Here is a 19,363-nt window from a genome sequence, read left to right as displayed (position 1 = left end):
CCCATTGCAAATCGCTCGGTTTAGTTCTATTTTGAATTTGAAAATTGGCCAAAAGCAATAAATTATCTTGGGACGCAGTCGTCGACAACATTGTCTTATTTACGACCGACAAAAAGGCGAATTAAAACTATTACAAACAAACAACAAAGGTAAACAATAGAAAAATAAAATTCCTCGTTGCAGTTGATAACAATCTGCCAATCTTGCGTCAATAGTCGAATTAAACCCAGTCGCGACTGTTCGATTTTTCATCAATTAATCGTGCAGAAACCAGACTTCGACAGCTAAAGCTCGCCTCTTAAAAACTGGTTATTTCTGCTGCATTTCCAGCCGATAAATTAAACCATCGGCGTCGCATCAATTCGGACATCGATTTATCCAAACAAAGACGAACCGCCAATTTGTGCGGTGAGATTCTCCACCAACTCTTTCGACCAAAGATAACACAGACGTGGTGTAACGCTTGCCCTTGCGCTGATAACATTTCCTTGCATTTAAATCTGATGGCACAATGCAAGCCGGTACGAACCGGTATGTGTTTTTTGATGTTTAATAATAGTATTAACCAATTGCTTGTCACGATAAAACAGTACATACTTATGTAAATATCTGCTATAAATACTGGTGTTTTCTATGGAATTTTACAAAGGGTTACGGCTTTATCAGTGATGGCACATGACAGACAAATAAAACATTTTTTTGTGGCACTGCGTTATGGCAGAAGCAACAGTGCAACCCAGCTGCTGTCAACTTTTAAATACCGAGAAAAAAAATCTTGATTGGTTTACCTTGGACGTGGAACGGGGTTTATTTGAATTGCATTTTGTATTAATGTTCCGGTTTAAATTTGCTTGACCTAGGAGACGTCACACGCTATTGTGCAACACCAAATCGAAAGCCATTCATAGAGTGGCGCTTCTAGAATATTGTTGAATTTAAACTGGTTCATTTACGTATCAAGAGAGTTCGATCCAGTTAGAACCGAGCTACCTGGCCATTAAATTGTTTTTGTTTCTTTATCAGCTTTAAAACGTCAATGGAAATTATTCCACACGTGACCGAACCAATGCGTAGTTAATTTATTTCCGTTATGCATTCAACCGTTGATGTTTGTTTTTTTTAACTACAATTATCTCCCACAAAAAGCTTTCGTTGTGGTGCCGGTAGGTAATCAACTATGCAATCACATTCACAAGATGTTGTGCTTGCATAAGAAAATATCTGCGTTATTTACGAGATCTTTTGATCGTTCGATATGTGATGAGGGACACGAAACTTGTCAGTGCATTTTATAATTTAAATTCTGCACAACATTAGTATACATTGTTTATATTTACCTTTCAGCGGGACCTATGGGGGCGATGGGCGGCGAGTTCAACACGGCTTCATTAGGAATCTGTAAAAAATGTTTATTTCAGAATATGTACCTCCTGTAAAATCTCTCGTTTATTTGCCGGGAACGTTTGTTAGGAGAGAAATTCGTGAAAAAATCCCCAATAATATCGGATGACGATGTAATCAAGTTGTGTGCTTTCGAAGCGGTCGGATCTGGTTCAAACAATGAAGAAAAGCAAACTTTTTCATTGAAAATCCATCCAATAACTTTCAGGGGAACAGTTCTCGAGTGCGGGTGAACGTGGCGACACTTGGGTAAGAGCTTTGATTTTTTACTTACGTCGTTCAGTACGGTGCACTCGTAGCTGGGTTGGTATTTCTCTTGTTCGGATAATGGACGTTTCATGATTTTTTCTCTGTCCTGTTTGTGTTTGCGATCGGCGCCTTTCAGTTTGAAGACTTTGATTTGACAAGCTGCTGCATGAAGGCGTACAGATGGGTCGATGTTGTCGCCGTTTTGGTACGTTTCCACCTGGATTCGGAACGGGACACCTTTTTCGCCTCCGTGCTTTTTCGGAGTAAACTCTGTACTTATGCAGTTGACCTGCAAAAATTGGAAAAACACGATTTATGCAGACTATTCAAAATAGAGTGGAATCTGACGAACAACTCTTGGAAGAACCAACAGTGTACTTTCTTGACTTGCGATATCCAACTGTTTTGTTTCAAGGGAAAAAATGGTGATAAGTTTTTGATCAGGTTTTTTTTTTGGTGGAATATATTTCCTTATTAAATTCACCCGCGAGGAATTAATATAAAGAACAAAGAGATCGAAAATGACGAGGCAACTATTTTAAAACAATGCTTAATAAACGACAAACTGTTACGTTTTGATAATAAATATTTTTCGATTGTTCTACCTTCAGTAGTCAAATGTGATTTTGTTCGTAGAAGACACTTCATTAAATCTTTTTTTATTTTTATAAGTAATTAATGTATATTGCACAATATTTTCAATGTGCTGTTATTGTTTACGATTATTATCATGATAGATATAGACACAAATTGCGATAAAAACACATGTAAGTACATACACTGGTAGTTTCAATCATTATTTTTAATGATAAGCATATAGCGTGTTTCTGAGAATAAAATATCAATTTTCAATACATTACTACGTGTAACCGCTTCCTCAGAGATATGTTTTAGTAATTTATAATAATATGTAGTATACATAGGTATTTAGAAGATAAGATATTGGTAGTTTTATGCTTTAATGTTAGAGTCGTTGCAAGTGGTTTTCTAGTTTAGAGGATGTCTTATACAACAGATTTGAGCTAAAAAATTGAAATTTTAACTCTAATTTGGAACTTCCGTCTATTTTGTGAATCGAATGTTTCTACATTAACTTTACAACAAACTGTTCAAATTAACTTGGTAAACAAAATTGATAACTTTCTTCGTAAAAAATTATGAATAAAATAACGAAAACACCTTTTTAAATTTGGCATCGAAAAGTCGATTGTGAATAAACCACTCGTCTTAGAAACACTAATTTTTCAAATGCAGATTAAAAACACAAACAACGCAAAAAGTGATTTAAACAGCTGATGAACCATTTGTCTTAAAAAAGACTGATTTTTCAAACTGCAAATTAAAAACATTAAAAAAGTGAGGTTAGATTTACACGGCTGATCAGAGTTGTAATCCGGTGGTGCGTGCGTTCACAATCGACTCTGCAACGCCAAATTTAAAAAAAACACCCGTTACTATGGCGGCTAAGGAAAAAAACTTCTGAAAAATATACAGCTTAGCTTGAGTCATACATCCTTGATGAAGAGGCCGAGCTCTAAAAACATCATTTTGTCGTTACCAAGATTCTGTCATCTCGAGTGAAAATGTAGGTAAATGTCAAAATTGACAACAGGCAGTTAACAAATGATTTACTAAAGTTTTACTTCCTGCACTTCATGTATGCGCACCTGAGTTCTTGTTTTTTGCTTTATAATTCCCGATTTCGGCTATCGTTGGGGGCGCCACTCAGCCACTGTTGCCAAGTCATACTCCCACTCGATCCGGCTTATTATGTCTGTGCATTGTTTTTTAAAATAAGATGTTGGTTTTACGTGAATTTCCGTTTTTTGTAATGGCTTTTTTTTAAGGTTACACAAAACTTTAGTTTATTAGAGGCAACAGTAGAAAGCGGATGTGTTGTTGAAGGCGAAAAAGTGTTGTGTACGAAGTTGTTATTTTATGTGGTGTTACTAAAGTGGTGGAAACAAGGTATGTACGAAAATTTTAGATTATGTCTAATGTCTACAAACAAGTGCCTTGAGTAGTCTCCCAATATAAATAATTTCAAAATATAACCTTAAAATACTACAATTTTAAAAGTGTTTTCGACAGATCCTCACATAATAATTAAAGGAGGATTGTTCCCATTAATAAAGCACTTCCTTTCCTTTTCTCTACCCGGTATTTAGAACCGAAAACATTTTCGATGGAAAGATATTTTGATTTTTAAAATTTAAAATATTGGGTGGTTTGAACTTATGAAATAAACAAAAAATTACATTTAAAGTTGCAAATGACAGCAAATGGCACGGGAGTTTTCTGAATAGCTATAGTATGAAATTATGTGATTTTGCCTTGGGACTGACAGATCATTTTGACAGTCGTATTTATAAATCATGGCCAACTACAATAAAATACCCTGAGATCATTTTAATTTATAATTAAATAGGCTATGACTTTAAAATGAGATTGGCAACACTATTAACATCTTGATTTGGTTTGTCAAAGTGACGCTTCAAAATTCAATACAAAATATGAAACTGCGAGTTAACAGTTGTATCGAACACCCAGCTTGGATACAACTGTTAACTCGCCGTTTTGAAGCATCACTTTGACAATTCAAATCAAGGTGTCAACGGTGTTGCCAATATAATTTTAAAGTCATAGCCTCTTTTAATTATAAATTTAAATGATCTCACGGTAGCAAAACAGTGTAATGCACAACAACTTGTTTAACCGATGGTCATATTGTGAAGATCTGTCAAAATTATTTGTAACTGTCAAAAACTGTAATGTAAAATAATAATATAATTGCCATGCACCACTTTTTGTACTTTCTTTTATGCACTTTTCTGATGTAACGACACTCGGATCTCATTCACAAAATTAGATTTGGAAACTAAATTCCGTAATTTTCTCTGTAATCATAAAGCCATTGACGTAATTTTTAGTTGTAACATATTCTGTCTGTGTTTAATATGGGAATACCTCAAGAATCACACATTACATTGTAGGTAGTGAGTTGGGGTACTTCTAAACTAGAAAACAAACTGAATAGACTATTTTTCGTAACTGCATAAAACTCATCACTTAAGGGCCCTATACACCTAGCGTTTTGTTTGCAGGATTTGCTTGCGCATGCAAGTATGTGATACAAGTTTATCAGAAACACACACTTTCTGGCATGTTTGTCAAACTTGTTTTCGTAAATTCGTATGAGATACAAGTCTTGTCCACACACGAATGAAAATTTGTATGACAGCACACGGTTTGCTCAAACAAAATTTAGTAAAATCACAGTGAGTGACCAATTTTTGTCGGCCGTGATGGATGTTCATACAAGTATAAGTCTATCAAACGTGTTTGATATTTTTGCGGTGTGGCTTAACTTTGGGTGTGCGGTCGAGATTTTAATAATAAAAAATCTAGTTGTCTTTCCATACAAAATAATGTATACAAGAACATATATTAGCCACACACTTGACAGCATGCATGAATAGAATGTTAGTAGTACACATGTGTTTTATCAAATCCTGTAGTATGTAATCATCATATGTATTGGAAACATGAATGCGCATACAAGTACTGCAAACAAAATGCTAGGTGTGTAGAGCCCTTAAATAATAGTACTGACTAGTTATAAAAATTAGTAATTTTATTGTAATATTTTTATTTTGTCATCATTTATCTTCCGGATGTGTCAATTTCGCTATTTTTTTGTGTGTACTTATTTGTCCAATGCGGCACAAATTGTATTTGTAATGGTCTCCATCTGGTCTTTCAGCTAGTGAACTCAGGGTTAGAACGTAACACAACGTGGCCCATCACTGAAGTCGGCAAAAAAAATCACAATCACATTATAATGGTAAGGTTGATTTTTCGTGGTGACTCGGCAATACGCTATTTACAACTTCCATGCATTTACATGCATCCGGAAAAGTAACAGACGGGTTCAAAATTGATCGTTATAAACCTGAATGGATGTTTCATTATTTTAAGAAGTTTCCACGGAAATAACTTTTTATTAAGTTGTCACTGTGGATATAAGTACGGATTTGGATTTTTTTGTTAATGTCTCACTTGTAATTTTCGTCTGAAAATCGTATCTATTTAATTAATATGGGTGTTCTAATTTAAAGATTATTAAAAAAAACAATTTTAATCTTAAAACTATCCCACCTCCACCCGGCGGCACGGCAATTTTGCCGGAGTACATACACTATTACGGATATTACTATCAAGTAATAGTGCAGTGCTTATCAACATAATTACCGGCGTCTTGCCTCCGCATTTTGACTTTGTTGTGTATTATGTTCTGTGTCAATGTTAAGGAACTTCCTCTTTACTATTAAGGAAGTTGAAACCCGTCTGATATCTCTGAACGAACGAACAAAAACGTCTGGCCCGTGACTGTATGTAATTGTAAATAACACATTATTGAGTCAATCACCAAAAAAATCAGCCTTGCTGGTATTATGTGATTGCATTTTTTTTTGCTGATTTTGTGGGTGAGCCGTCACGCTACTTCTACGATCGTTAACTCTGATGTAACGAAACGTACTAGCTGTTCGGATAATCTGACTTTTTTTGGCCCATACTCCTCAACTTACTTTGATGTACACCCCCACTTCCTTGGTAGGGTCCCAATTAAAATGGATAATATTCAAGGCATTTGCTGGTTGAACTATATCGAAAGCACCATAAGAAAGAGGCACATCAACTTCCAAAATTCTATCTCCGGGACGAGCGCGTTGCCAGGTCGCCATTTGTTCTTTTTCCATGTATTGCAATCTCCTTTCATGGAAACACATACGGATAACGGACTGCAACACATAAAATCGATACAAAACCAATCAACAGCGAATCTAAGCGGCGCGGCACCTTCAACGACTTTCCCCTATACATTGACAAATCTCCCAACTTCTTCAACTTAATTTCGTAACTCTGCCCTTGATTGAGATATGTCAAAGTATCTTCGTTAACTTTAGTGGCGATGCTTGTTGCGGCGGCCAAAACATATTGAAACCGGCAGTCTTCGGCAAAATTATAATTGGTCGAAGTGACGTTATAATTATCCTGAGAATTGGGGGACGAAACGAGATTCGCATCGATCGCGTTCTGTAAATTGGTGTAAGCCGACTGGTTCAACAGTTGATTGATGGTGTTATTGATCATGTTCTGGTTGCTGGTTTCGTCGATGGTCCCATTGTGGACCACCTGTTGGGTGGAGGTGGGGCTTTGTCGATTCTGCCTGACGATCTGCAAAGTGGTGACATCGTTGTTGGTCGGTGACGGCGCTTCCTGTTTGAACACGGTCAAGCCAGAAATAGAAAGGATGGCATCACTGCAAAAACATACACTCTACACCAACGTCCGACAGATGGCTTCGCTATCATTACCTGACGTTGTACGAATTACCTGCCAGGTCCGAACTGAGGCTGAGCGAACTATCGATGTCGCCATTCAGTTCTGTAATATCTTCGACTTGCCACGTAGGCATCCTGACAGCACCTGGAAGGATTCATAAATTCAATTGGAAGCTGATGAATTTCCGAATTTCGAGGGGAACAATAGACATGTGTAAAACAGTAAAGAAGCTAAACTGAAAGCAAATATTTTCTTAGTTTAACTTATCGCCGCGCTGTTGTTATGTACGTTAGATATTCAGCGTCCGCTAGGTGCGCTCTGTCGAGTTTAATACACCTATCAAAACTGACCTTCAATTTTTAACGATGGAAGCGAAATCTGATAATTGTTATTGAATTGTAGGTATTTGCGGGTTTTATTGTTATTTTCCTATCTTTATCAAAAAACGCTCTAAATCGCACCGGTTACGGCACGGAACATATCCGGAGTGTTGGAATGGATCATAATTGGACGACACAAATGTCTGCAGCTTGCCTAATAATTGAAAAGGTCGACTTAACAATAATAATTGACGTCACTAAACAATTTTTCCACTTGTCGGGCAATTTCAGCGTGTCGTTTGAATATTTAATGTACCTATCATACGTGCTGCTTGTTTGTACAGGTAAAAGAGGTAAAGCACACAATTAAATAGTTAAACAGTTAATCAATGGGATCGACCTTGTCCGGTTCAATGGAAATTTTAAGACTTTTAAGATTCAAGTTCGGCAATTCGATCAATGCATCGTCCACCTCTGCGGTTACAACTTACTACAACGTTTAAATTATATCTAGAGTTATCTTTGATAAAGTACCTACTGAGTGAAGCATGCAAGAATCACGACTCGTGCGAATGCGTGGATTTCAGCCGTTCCAGATATTTTGAAGTTGGCAACAATCTTGAATGCTTGTTTTACTTACTTATTTGTAATGTGACTTTAATAAATTATCGATATTAGAATACCAGAGCTAGTCGGATTTAAAATCGGAGGCTAGTTTAAGGCAATTATTAAAAACATTTCAGATAAACACATGTTCCCTCTGATAAGGAGCGATAACTTTTGTTTGTAGAAGAAGCGTAAACAGGGCATTAAGTCTCGGAATTGAATTAATATTTTAATACTCGCCTTAAACATTTCCAATTACAGAAAACCGGCTGGCAAAAATTACTACCTGACAGTCATTTAAACCGCATATCATTAAACTGTTAAAACAGTTAACTTCTTCTGGTTGCGTCTCGATCTATAAAGACGACCACAACAGGAAGCGTCAGTGTTCACTTTTTATTTTTTATATCGACAAATAGTACAGGATATGCAAGCACTGCAAAACAAAAATAAGAAGCCGACGACATTAAATGCGTTATTTTACAGCAAACAAATACACCTACTCATTTTACCACGATATTCCTCGGAGCACAGAACCTGCCTTAAAGCTGTATTAATTTAACAGTGCACAAACAAGTTGTTTTCAAAACATTCCGAAGATTGTGTGTTTATGAAAACTTTTCATAATGAACTGCCATTCTTTGGGGTGGGAAAAATGGAAAGCTTTGACACTATTCTACGATAAATAACTGTACATGATTTGTTTTACGTACTCAATATTTATACCACTCCCGCCCCCGTGCTGTTTTCAAATGGACAAATAAATAACCTAATAACCCTCATTATAATTTACACAGTGAAAATACTCTTGTTTTTCTAAAGTAACTCAGGAAAATAAGCGTTCACTCTGCATTGAGTGCTATAAACTTGAAATTAATGATTTAGAATAATTTTTAAACTAACTCGATGCATAGTATTTTGAAAATTCCAAGAAATACTGATTAAAGTTGTAAATGAAGCTAACCATGTAATTTTTAATCGAGAAACAAATTTTTGGTTCATTTATTGGATACGTTTTTTTCAACAACTTAGCTCAATGTATTATTCAATATTTCTGAGAATTTTGAAAACATTATCTACGACATTGATGTTTGTTGGGTTTTTCGGAGAAGAGATGACAAGATTAATTTGTTTTAAATATTTGTTTAATGTACACTTGACCAGAGTGTCAGTCACATAATAAGCATCGCTGAATGAGTCTATTCGTAATAAAAGCTTTCACTGTACCTTTTATTTCCTAATAAAAAAAGAAAAAGAAACTCGACGAAACCAACATCGTGTCTACCTCAGTCACATTCGTTAAATCTTATCTTTATGGTCTAGAAATATTTCAATAGCAAGCGAAGACGTACAACTGATTACATGACCTAACATCAGATGATTAAATCGATGTCAGTTTCTTCTATAAAAATATGTAATAATCTGGTACACTTCATCTATTGTTTAAAATTGTGTAAATATCGTAACGATAAAATAAATGATAACAATCTTTTTTACTAATATCTATTGACAGTACAGATTATAATGATGTTTTTGGAAACGTTATACCGTCCCGTCCGATTTAAAAAGTAAATCGAGTAAGCCATGACAGTCACGGTTCAGTTGGCAGCACTAATTTAAATACGGTGCGATCAATTAAAAAATAAATCGAGTCGGCGTGTTACCTATGGCAACCCATGCTATAGCATAGGCTCCAAAGCCAACTCGATTTATTTTTTAAATGATCGCTCGGTACATATTGCTGTTGTCAAGAATCATATCGAGTGTTCAGTTGAAAAGTTCATCAAGTAGCCTTTGAATTTTTCACAACATGAAGTAGGTACGTCGTACAAGATCAGTGACAAAAGCAATTTTTTTTTATAGGTTACGACCAGGTTAAGGTTTGAATAAATTTGTTTTAATGTAATGTGAGTGCCAGGTTATCAAAAAGGGTTATAATTAGAGCAGGGCAACAGGGCATGTCTCTGGCTACATGTTTGGTAACATTGAATACAGAACCTCTTAATTTGACGAAAGTCGCAGAAACAAAAGTGACATCTGTCAAAGAAGACATCATTCCTTTTTCGCTCTATCTTCCTTCATCAAAAAGTCATAGCCAACTTGATGAACTTTTCATTTGAACACCCGTTACTTAGGTCTTCTAACCTATAATAGAGAAAGTCGACGGTTGTCAAATACAGCATACCAACATCGCTGTACTTGATTTTTTCCGATCACATGGCATTTCTGGTGATTAAGAAATCAATTTCCAAATTACCAACCTTATGCAGTTCATTGAGAAAAGTCCAAAAATGATAACTGTCCGAGTTATCCTCGAAATATTTCAGAACTTATGTAAATATTTTGACACTTAAACAAATTTCTAATTATCACACTCTGAACCAGTATTTCAAAAAATATCACTGTGATAATACAAATTATCTCCGAAACGAAGGACCAACATAGGAAGAAATTTGAAATTACAAAGTTCTCTTTTTTCATTTTGAAATTAAAAGAACAGAAAAATTTCATCTTTCGTTAAAAACCTATTCATAAAAAATCAGTGATTACAGAAGATTACTTTTTGTAATAATACTTGGTGGTACTTTTTGTACAATACTGCTTCAATAACTGTAAAAATTTCATCTACTAACCAATTTTGATTTTATGGACGGCAAATTATAACTACGAAAGTAGAGCGAAGATAAAAATACAAAACAACTTCTGGCTATTCTTGCTGACAGGAACACAATAATTTTGTTATTTATAATCAACAACTCAAATAAAAGCAAGAAAAGTAAATGTTGCTGTTTTATGGTCCACTCTACTTCAATTTGAACTTTGGATACAAGCCAAATATTGTCTCTTTTTAATATATAAATTTCCCATAAATCACTGCGGCATAGGAATAAAAATTACGCCATACGCTAACGATCTCAAACTAAAATGGGTGAATTTTTTTTAAAAGGATATCGTAAAAATTTCAGTCGACGTTTCGTGTTCCTAGAAAACTTTTTCATTCTTTAATTGTCAAAGTCAAGTTAAAACGTTAATGAAAAGGCAAGACGAGTCCTGTTAATTGCCGATTATTAATTAAAAGACCAGACATTCGCCAGATGCATTACACCTACCATTTTGCGCAGGGGCCTTTTTTTGGTTGTGTTTCTCGTCGATCGCGAGTGGATCCTGGACAGCTTTGTAACTGGGGGCCTGTTTGATTTTCGAAGGGCTCGCCTCGATGGAGGGCAATTTCCGTTTGCGTGTCTGTCTCACGTTGGAAACTTGACCGTTTTCAGCGTGATCCTCGTTGATTTTGAGAGGGTTCCAATCGAAATACTCGTCGTTATTATCCATGCTACCGTCGCTGTTCAGCAAAATATTCGAATTATCGTACAACTGGTAATCCATAATACAGCAACTCTCGCGACCCGAAAGCCCCCGAACTGTTTACTACTATTTTTTTGTTAAATACAAAAATCTGGAAATCTACCTACTTTTCTAACGAAATTAGTCCTGGATTAGCGATTTTTCACGATTTTTTAGAACATAACAAAGAACGAATTGTACAATTTCTTGATCCCGGTGGTTTCTCTCTGACGGTGATTTTGAAGTAAGCTGTTGTCGATCGTTAACATTTTATTTTGCAAGTGGTACGATTCAATATCCATTTATTACACGATTAATTTAACAGTCAACCCCTTCTGCTCAAGGGCGCACTCCACCGAACACACAACCAACTCCTCAGGTTAGTTTTTGGTATTTAGCCGTTTTGGCGAATGCTATCACTCTCGGTAATCGTTCGTCATTCAAGATGTTATTCATCCGGTTCTCATGCACCAGCGAGTCAAATCGCACTTTACTATTGGTGGAAATTTTCACAGAGGTTCCCGATCCAGCGGTAGCGCCTTACAAGACTGTCGTTTCAGAACTGACGGGGACCTTGTTTAAACAACGGCTTGTGTTCCATCAATTGTTGAATTACTTAAATTGGGCTCAATTTACACAGCAAATAGCAAAGTATTTTTTTCTTATTAATTGTTGCTTCTCGGCTCCGGCTTAATCGAGTTGGTTGTGTGGCGTACCCTCGAACTCTCTCCTCGCGCGTCTCTTTTGTTTGTCCTTTAACGACGAGTATTTCCGATTATTACTTAAATTAAACCCCGTTTCTTCTCCCTTTTCGGTATCCAAAAACCGAATCTTCTCGGTAACTTGAACGGATCTGCTGACGATGGTTTCAACAAAACAATCGAAGGGTTACGATAAAACCTTGAATGCATTCAGATTCTGCAACAAACAAAAAACGATTCAATATTTATTCAATTCAACAATGATACAATATCAATTTACCAAGTCTATAAAAGTAAAACAAAGCCACACAAATACACTTAAAGCTACGTTCTGGAAGTACACCGATAAACAGAAGCTTTCCATTTTCATGTTATGTACAAATTTACAATCACGTTTCGATTCCTGACATTAGTTTATGTAGTCATAACAAATACATATTTACATATTTTTATATTTATCTACCAACTCAAAATACAATATTTCCAATACGCACAAAGAAAAATGTGACTGACACAACAACACCGTCTGTCTCTCGCGTTCTCTTCAATTTCAGTTTTTTTTTATTTTCAGAAATAAACTTTGTACTCAGAAAAAAATAGATTCATTTTGTACGACAAAAATGAAAACATTTTTTCCCTATTTTTCCCAACTTTCAAATATGTACAAACTTTTTACTTCTAAAGAGTGCAAACTATGCGAAATTGAAATTTACAATGACGCCTTTTCGCTTTTTTTTAAGTTTTAACCACGTTAAATTAGGACGTCATCGCCACGCAAGACGTACGTAGGTACAATTCCATTCAGAAATAGTAATGTGTGACGTTTTTCTAAATTTACTCCGAAATAAATTTCGTTGCCAAATATTTTACGAGTTTTGTAGTCTGGCCGGTGGTGTCTAGTGTTCGCACAAAATTTGGATGGTCATTTTGGAAAGGAACAAGTAACGTTCGAAATTCACCTTTGTTTTCGTGAAAATCTAGGACATCGGATGGTAAAAATATGATAAAGTCGAGGCACGCACGCACATCCTCATTACAAATTAAAAAACGCCAATTCACATGTAAAAAAATACATTTCTACGATTATGTAGTTATTACGCAATAATTTTATATTAAAAAGACATAAATTAATAAAAAAATACGCATGACAAACATCTGCGTCAGATGATGGCTACAGTTGGCGGAATTTGTTCATTTCATTAAAATTAATGGATCAAGATCAAGAAAAGTTCCATTGCGAATTGACAAGTGAACAGCTCAATTTCTTCTTGGTACGTCGAATATGATTCACTTGATGTCACTCCATAATCGGATAATTTCAAATGGAGCAACAGCATTTTGTTAATAAAATAAAGCAATTTGTAAATAAACAAAACTATTTAAAGCAATTGGGGACATCATGCAAATGCACTTTGTTACATTTTTGTCGCCACGTACATTTATATTCTTTCTATATTTATATTCTCGTCTATAACGTGGAAATATACCCGGTACAGGCTTAAGTAAAAACAGGCGAACATGTGTATCTGCTTAATTGCTAAAATTGGATTCGCGAGGAGTTAAAAATGTTTTCATCAACGTTAGTCGTGTATTTCTAAACTAATCCATGTACTTATTGTAGAACAAAAAGAATATATGTACGTACCTACTTTGTTCATTGTCAGTTTGGTTGAGTTTTGATCTGTTAGAATTATAATTTAGTAATTCAAAAAATTATGCCCAATAAAAATATACACCTTAAGATGATCATTCCAGTGCAATTATTTTTCAAGTTTTATCAATTATTATCTCGAGTATCAATTGTAATAGCCACAAAATGTCGGTTTTAAAAGTCGACAACAGATTAAACGGATCTTTTTATAACCCCAATGTACGTTTTCCCTGTAATGGTACCAAAGCCTTAAATTATAAAAGATTATGTAAGGATTCGTCCGATTTTTGAATTTCTAAAGTTGTAATAAAGATTATCATCTGTGAAAGTCAATGACGCATGCAAATAAATGTTGGAAGCAGAACGGATCGATTGAAACGATTCTTTTTTTAAATTAGAACCAATATCATATTTCATTACAATTATCAGTTATTGTGTACGTGTGGGTAAACACAATATTTTCAGGTACAACCTTCCAAAACAAGCTAACATTAGTATTCAATAATTTATTAAATAAACAAAAAAGCTCATAATCACACATCAACTAATGTAAACCATAAACAACAATGTACGTAAATGTGGTCTCCGAGTTAGAAAAATTACATTTCAAAAGTGGCTTATGTAAAACTACAGTTTTCCCTTTGATTTAAACTAGGGCTACAGCACGGTTTAAGTGGTTTAACCAGTTAACTTAGTTAATTAGCTGATGGTTAAACCGGTTAAAAAGCCAAATCAGAAAAGGAACTAAAACGACCAAAGAAACCTATTTGGTTGCTTAATTTAATTAATTGATTATGAATTGAACAGAAAATAATATGTATGTACATTTATGTACAATTATTCTTATTGACCAATACTTAATTAACTAAGTTCACTATTAGACCATAACGGGCTTAACTAACCATCAGCTAATTAACCAGGTTATAACGTTTAACCGGTTAAGCCAATTAACTAGGCAAATAGATTGACTGGTTAATTTTTTGAGCGGTTTAATCATCAGATAATTAATCAAGTTAACCGCTTTAACTGGTTAACTTCAGTTAAGCCGTACAGCCGTAATTTATACTTTCACTTTCTAAACAATGAACAAAAAACATTGGCTGCCAACTTAAGTATGTAGTTATGTGTTAACTTTCTTTTGATTAGGTATTAGGTAGTGTTATTTTTGTCAGAATATGAAGAGTGAAAAAAAGATCGCAGCAATTAAGGCCTCGTAAAGTGGGTATTAAAAATATATACAAATACATACCTCATACAATGAAAACAATTTGTAACTAGCTATTAGACTTTTGTTGTAAATTGTATTAAACCTGTTTCACATTTAATATAGAATTAGTTTTGTAGTTTTTACGAGAAATGTAGTAAACTGCAAATAAAGCAATAATGACACATTTTTATGAACGCTTTAGCAGCTGCTAATTCACAAAATGATGTTACATCTTACTTCAGAAAGATAAGGTCTGTTAACCTTGACTTTGAATTTTTTTCGCTACCTTAAACGTGATATTGTGATCTATGGATTTTCAAGATGATGAAAAACATCATTATGCTTTCTGATCCTCGAAATACTGTCAACACCCACTTTCCACAATGATTTCTAATTAGACAGTTGATTTAGGTAGACAAGAGAAATGGATTTTATTGATTTTTATTATTAAGCTTTAGTGCTTCCTCTTCTTAACATTATAAATTACATTTTCCGTTCATATTGATCGTGCCAATGCCAATGAAGCTCTTATTCAATTTCAGTGTCGAACAAATGTAATGTCACTTGACATTTTTAACGTGACCGTAAGAAAGAAGCCCCATTAATAAACTAAAATGAAATAATTCAACTGAAACTATTTTTCTCAACGACTTTTACCAACACAATAAGCAAATACAATATTTGTAACTGGACTTTATTCGACTGCAACTTCACAATACACATGTCAACAACACGCATTAAATAAACACTTCTTTATGTTTTACTACTAGCCAAATTGCATAATTGCTACTGTAGCAACGACGCCATTCTACTTTCCTATTTTTATTCTAGTATGTATATTTCTATCGACTTAAAAATCTAAACTTTGAACTGGAGACAATTTTATCAGTTACTCCTAAGATCCTGTTGCTAAATAAAAGCGTGCTGCATTTCTCATAATACCATCTTAAGCTACAACTCTAAACAGATTCTGCAATGTCATTTAATAAAAATAAAGTGTTTCATAATAAAAATTAAGCAACGGGGATACATGTAAAGCGACAATTTTATTGTAGAAAAATATCTACACACTCTTGAATACTAAAAGCCCAAGAACAAGTTAAACACGAACAATAACGGTCATTCTGGTAAAACGTCCTCTTACGTAACACTAATAACATAATTTAAAATAATTTAACACCTATTCGCTTGCAAAGTCGTCACACAATCGCTTATTTCGTTTAATGGCAGTATGTGCCGTGTAAAAGTTCTGCCATTTGAGAGTTGCAACGCAGTTCGATTTCGAAGGAAATTTTGGCAAATGCGGTGGTGATATTTGTCATGGCGATGTTTATCAATCAGTTCATTAAAATTGAAATAAAACTCACCGAAACGTCCATAATAACACAGTATTTATAGCGACGTCAATAAGTGCCGCACATTCATAACACAACTATTGAAATAAAACGTTTCTGTCAATATCGCTAATCAAAGCAGGCGTTATCTCATATAACAAAAGTTTAACGACTATCTATACTATAGAGGTCAAGGAATCAGCCATTTTAATCGAACGGCTCGTACACTTATTAAGGGTAGTGTATCCACTCCGCTCTTGTTGACAAAATTCAACACATACGTCAACCTATTATCAGCTTACGTAAAAGGTGCGATTATTTTACACGATAGCGAGCCATTACAACGCACGACACTCATCTTCCAACAGTCCGGCGAAGGCCTCGTAGTGATGGTTGAGGTTATCCACGACGTGAATCTTACAGAGACTCCCTAACGCACCCTTGTCGCTTTTCACACCGTAGAACACTCTCTTGGCCCTGCTGTGTACCAAAGCCATGGCACAAGTGATGCACGGTTCGTACGTACAGTAGACCGAATAACCGGTGCACAAGTAGGGACCTTCGTTTGAAGTACTAAAACCAAACTCCAAACTGACGTACTTCTTTCTGATAAAAGTCTCGATCTTGCTGTGGTCTTTGTGCGGCTCCCAGACTGCACCTTTCTGACTCCTTGCCACCTCGTCTACAGCAACCATCACCGAGTGTTTAGTTGGATAATCTCCGCTCTGATCGAACCCGAATCCCACCACCGAATTGATCGCTGGATCTACCACCACTGCACTGCATTTCACACCGGCTATTTTACAGATATCGATTGCTATCTTCATAAATTTGCCGTGTTGCTCCAACTCGCTCGTCGAAAAAAGCCTATTGGTGCTCAATCTCTCCAAGTAGGAGTTGGTGTGAAAATTGCAAGGCCAGAGCTTGTGGACAACATCGTATTGTTTGCGCACTTTCGGTGGCACTAGTGCAACTGCAACTACTTCAACCACCTCTTCCAACAAATCTGCATCGAATCCTTTTCCTTTGAGGGCCGAAAGCGCATCGACCCTCTCGATATCGCCTTTCGGGAAAAGCAAAATCTGCCTTCCGCGGACCCTCTTCAAGTGCATCAAATCGGGAATTGGCACAACTGAATTCAGCCGCACCACCACCTTCGACGTGTTTCTGGGATCTTTGATCGTCCCCACGTAAACGTCGACCAGCGGCGGATCTTTATTTAAATCGTCTGCCAGAATCGGGGTTAACGTTGGTCTTGTTGTCGTTTCTAATTTTAGTCTTTTCGCTTCGTTCATTTTGGACAAGACGTCACACCGATTCATTCACGCTTTGCCAACTCAGTGACATGTTATTGTTGGTTGTAAACAATTAACACAGCGACGGTGCGTGCGTGTGTACCTGAAGCCCCGTCGCCGTCGTTTTCCTTCTTCAGTGTTTTCCGTTCGGCACGACCTCGACACCTGCTACAAGTTCACATTACTCTGTTTGCTCACATTACGCGTTCTCGATATTTATTTGCGACACGCGATAATCATACGAATCAACAACGCCCAATTAAAATTATGTCCTTAAAGATTCAGGTCCGGGAAATAACGACGGCGGCATCGGGGCAATTAAATGGATTTGTTTGTCCGGCTCAATTTACAAGACAAATGTTACAGCTTAGCAATAATACCGATGAAACTGTAGAAGGCACGTGTAACCTTTCGAGATGACTCAAATGACTCGATATCGCCGTCTTTCCTCGCTATCTTTATACATACAATAGCTACTACGTTCTCGGCTAAATTTGAATTTTCTATTTTTGTTTAGAATTGGAGCGGTTCGTCATAGTCGATGGCCAAGGTTAAATGAGTTTGGATTTAAAAAAACGCTGCTCGTAATCCCAAAAATTATTTTCAGCCGTTATGATCCACTTTCGCAAGACTTATTTTCTTCTGAAATATTGGAGGTAAGAAACAAGTCTAAATTATTAGACACGAGAATTTGGGAATTTTACTGCAGGATATAAAGAGAAAAACTGAGATCTTTGAGATGGCAACTGTCCAAATGAGATGCTTAGCTCGCTTAAAAAAATTGTGAAATTTTTTACGTCAACTATTAGCGCTCCTCTGCAAATAATTCGGAATTCACCATTAAATCAAAATTTGTACGAAATTTTGTCATTTTAAATGGAATAAAGATCCTATTATCAAGTGAAATGAATAGATTTTAGGTGTGCGGCACGACCATAACTTACATTTTACGCTTGACTTAACAAAATTTTCTGAGTTTATAACTATTTCCGTTGTGAAATGAGTATTCTTTTGAGTGCTGGGGGCGGTGATCGGAATCAAGACCGTGAAAACACATTGTAAGAACGAAATATCCTGATTACATAAATCCTGAAACAGGTTTTTATTAGCTCTTAGGCTGAGTATCTCTGCACCGACTGGTAACTGGTAACTTTTTGTACCTCTTCAACAACAAAAACCATCGAGAACCTGTCAGTACCAGAACATGTGTAAAAAACGAAATATGCGATATCGTGTACTCAACCAGTTATGTTAATTGTTTGTTTATGAAGTGGATTAATATTCGTTTTGTTACATACCTTACTTCACAATTTTCGCGTTAATTAATTTCAACCAGGATTCGCAATGTGAGCATCACTTGGACGTTCTCGAGACGCGTTTTATAATTATTTTGTCCTCGAAATGATCAAAATCAGTTAACCTTCGTTAAATAATGTCAAGCAACATATTCAGAGCCTCACGATACTTTTAGAATCCATTATTTAATAACAATCGGGAACGGACTCGCTTTTCTTGCACATTTTGCCATTCGCATCCATCGGCACGACTGTCGCTACTAATAATTTGACCGCTTTAAAATTAATAACACGTTACCAAAACTTACTTCATTAAAAATCAATAGTTTTCCTTCAATAAACAAAAATTGATCAAAAGGGGGCTGCCTTACCTTGGAACGAACAAGCGAACAACTGACAGGTAAGTGTGGAACACCAATTTTACTTTATTTCACATCAGACAACTTTTGGAAAACATTCGGTACGAAATGAATTCTTGGTTTAATCAACATTAGATATAAAAGGAAAAATCAAGATGACACTCAACCTGTTATTTCAGGTGATAACAGAGAATTGAAGTTTACTGTTCGAACCGATTGAGTAATATTATTGAGTCCAGAGCCATCTCGTGGCA

General features: G+C 35.7%; 1 protein-coding gene and 1 long non-coding RNA gene across 7 annotated transcripts in view; one reads left to right on the top strand and one right to left on the bottom strand.

Moving 5' to 3' along the window:
* The window catches only part of gem (gemini), a 28,977-nt gene extending 9,713 nt beyond the window's left edge, over positions 1–19,264 (bottom strand). The window contains exons 1-7 of one of the 3 annotated variants that reach the window (XM_069040276.1): positions 19,122–19,264; positions 11,033–12,185; positions 7,029–7,140; positions 6,511–6,973; positions 6,240–6,452; positions 1,676–1,939; positions 1,338–1,396 (exon numbers count right to left, since the gene is read on the bottom strand). In XM_069040276.1, the coding sequence (XP_068896377.1) occupies positions 1,338–1,396; positions 1,676–1,939; positions 6,240–6,452; positions 6,511–6,973; positions 7,029–7,140; positions 11,033–11,309 (1,388 nt within the window). In that variant the 5' untranslated portion in view covers positions 11,310–12,185; positions 19,122–19,264. Of the gene's footprint in view, positions 1–1,337; positions 1,397–1,675; positions 1,940–6,239; positions 6,453–6,510; positions 6,974–7,028; positions 7,141–9,149; positions 9,169–11,032; positions 12,186–16,193; positions 16,340–19,121 lie in introns of those variants that run through there. The other 2 variants (XM_069040277.1, XM_069040278.1) reach the window with 2 other exon arrangements.
* On the top strand, positions 535–19,218 carry LOC138125046 (uncharacterized). Of its 4 annotated transcripts, none has more exons than XR_011157329.1 (3): positions 535–1,650; positions 17,973–18,111; positions 18,165–19,218. It is a non-coding gene; the product is annotated as an uncharacterized lncRNA (long non-coding RNA). The 4 variants fall into 4 exon arrangements; XR_011157330.1 differs by lacking the exon at positions 535–1,650 and having other exon boundaries at positions 16,501–18,111; positions 18,165–18,309; positions 18,369–19,218; XR_011157328.1 differs by lacking the exon at positions 535–1,650 and having other exon boundaries at positions 16,501–18,111; positions 18,165–18,513; positions 18,565–19,218.
* Positions 19,265–19,363: the final 99 nt, after the last annotated feature.

Source organism: Tenebrio molitor, chromosome 2 (genome assembly GCF_963966145.1).
Source record: "Tenebrio molitor chromosome 2, icTenMoli1.1, whole genome shotgun sequence".
NCBI classification, from domain to species: domain Eukaryota; kingdom Metazoa; phylum Arthropoda; class Insecta; order Coleoptera; family Tenebrionidae; genus Tenebrio; species Tenebrio molitor.
The sequence above is the reverse complement of the archived record's forward strand: the minus strand, read 5'-3'. Positions and strand labels throughout refer to the sequence as shown.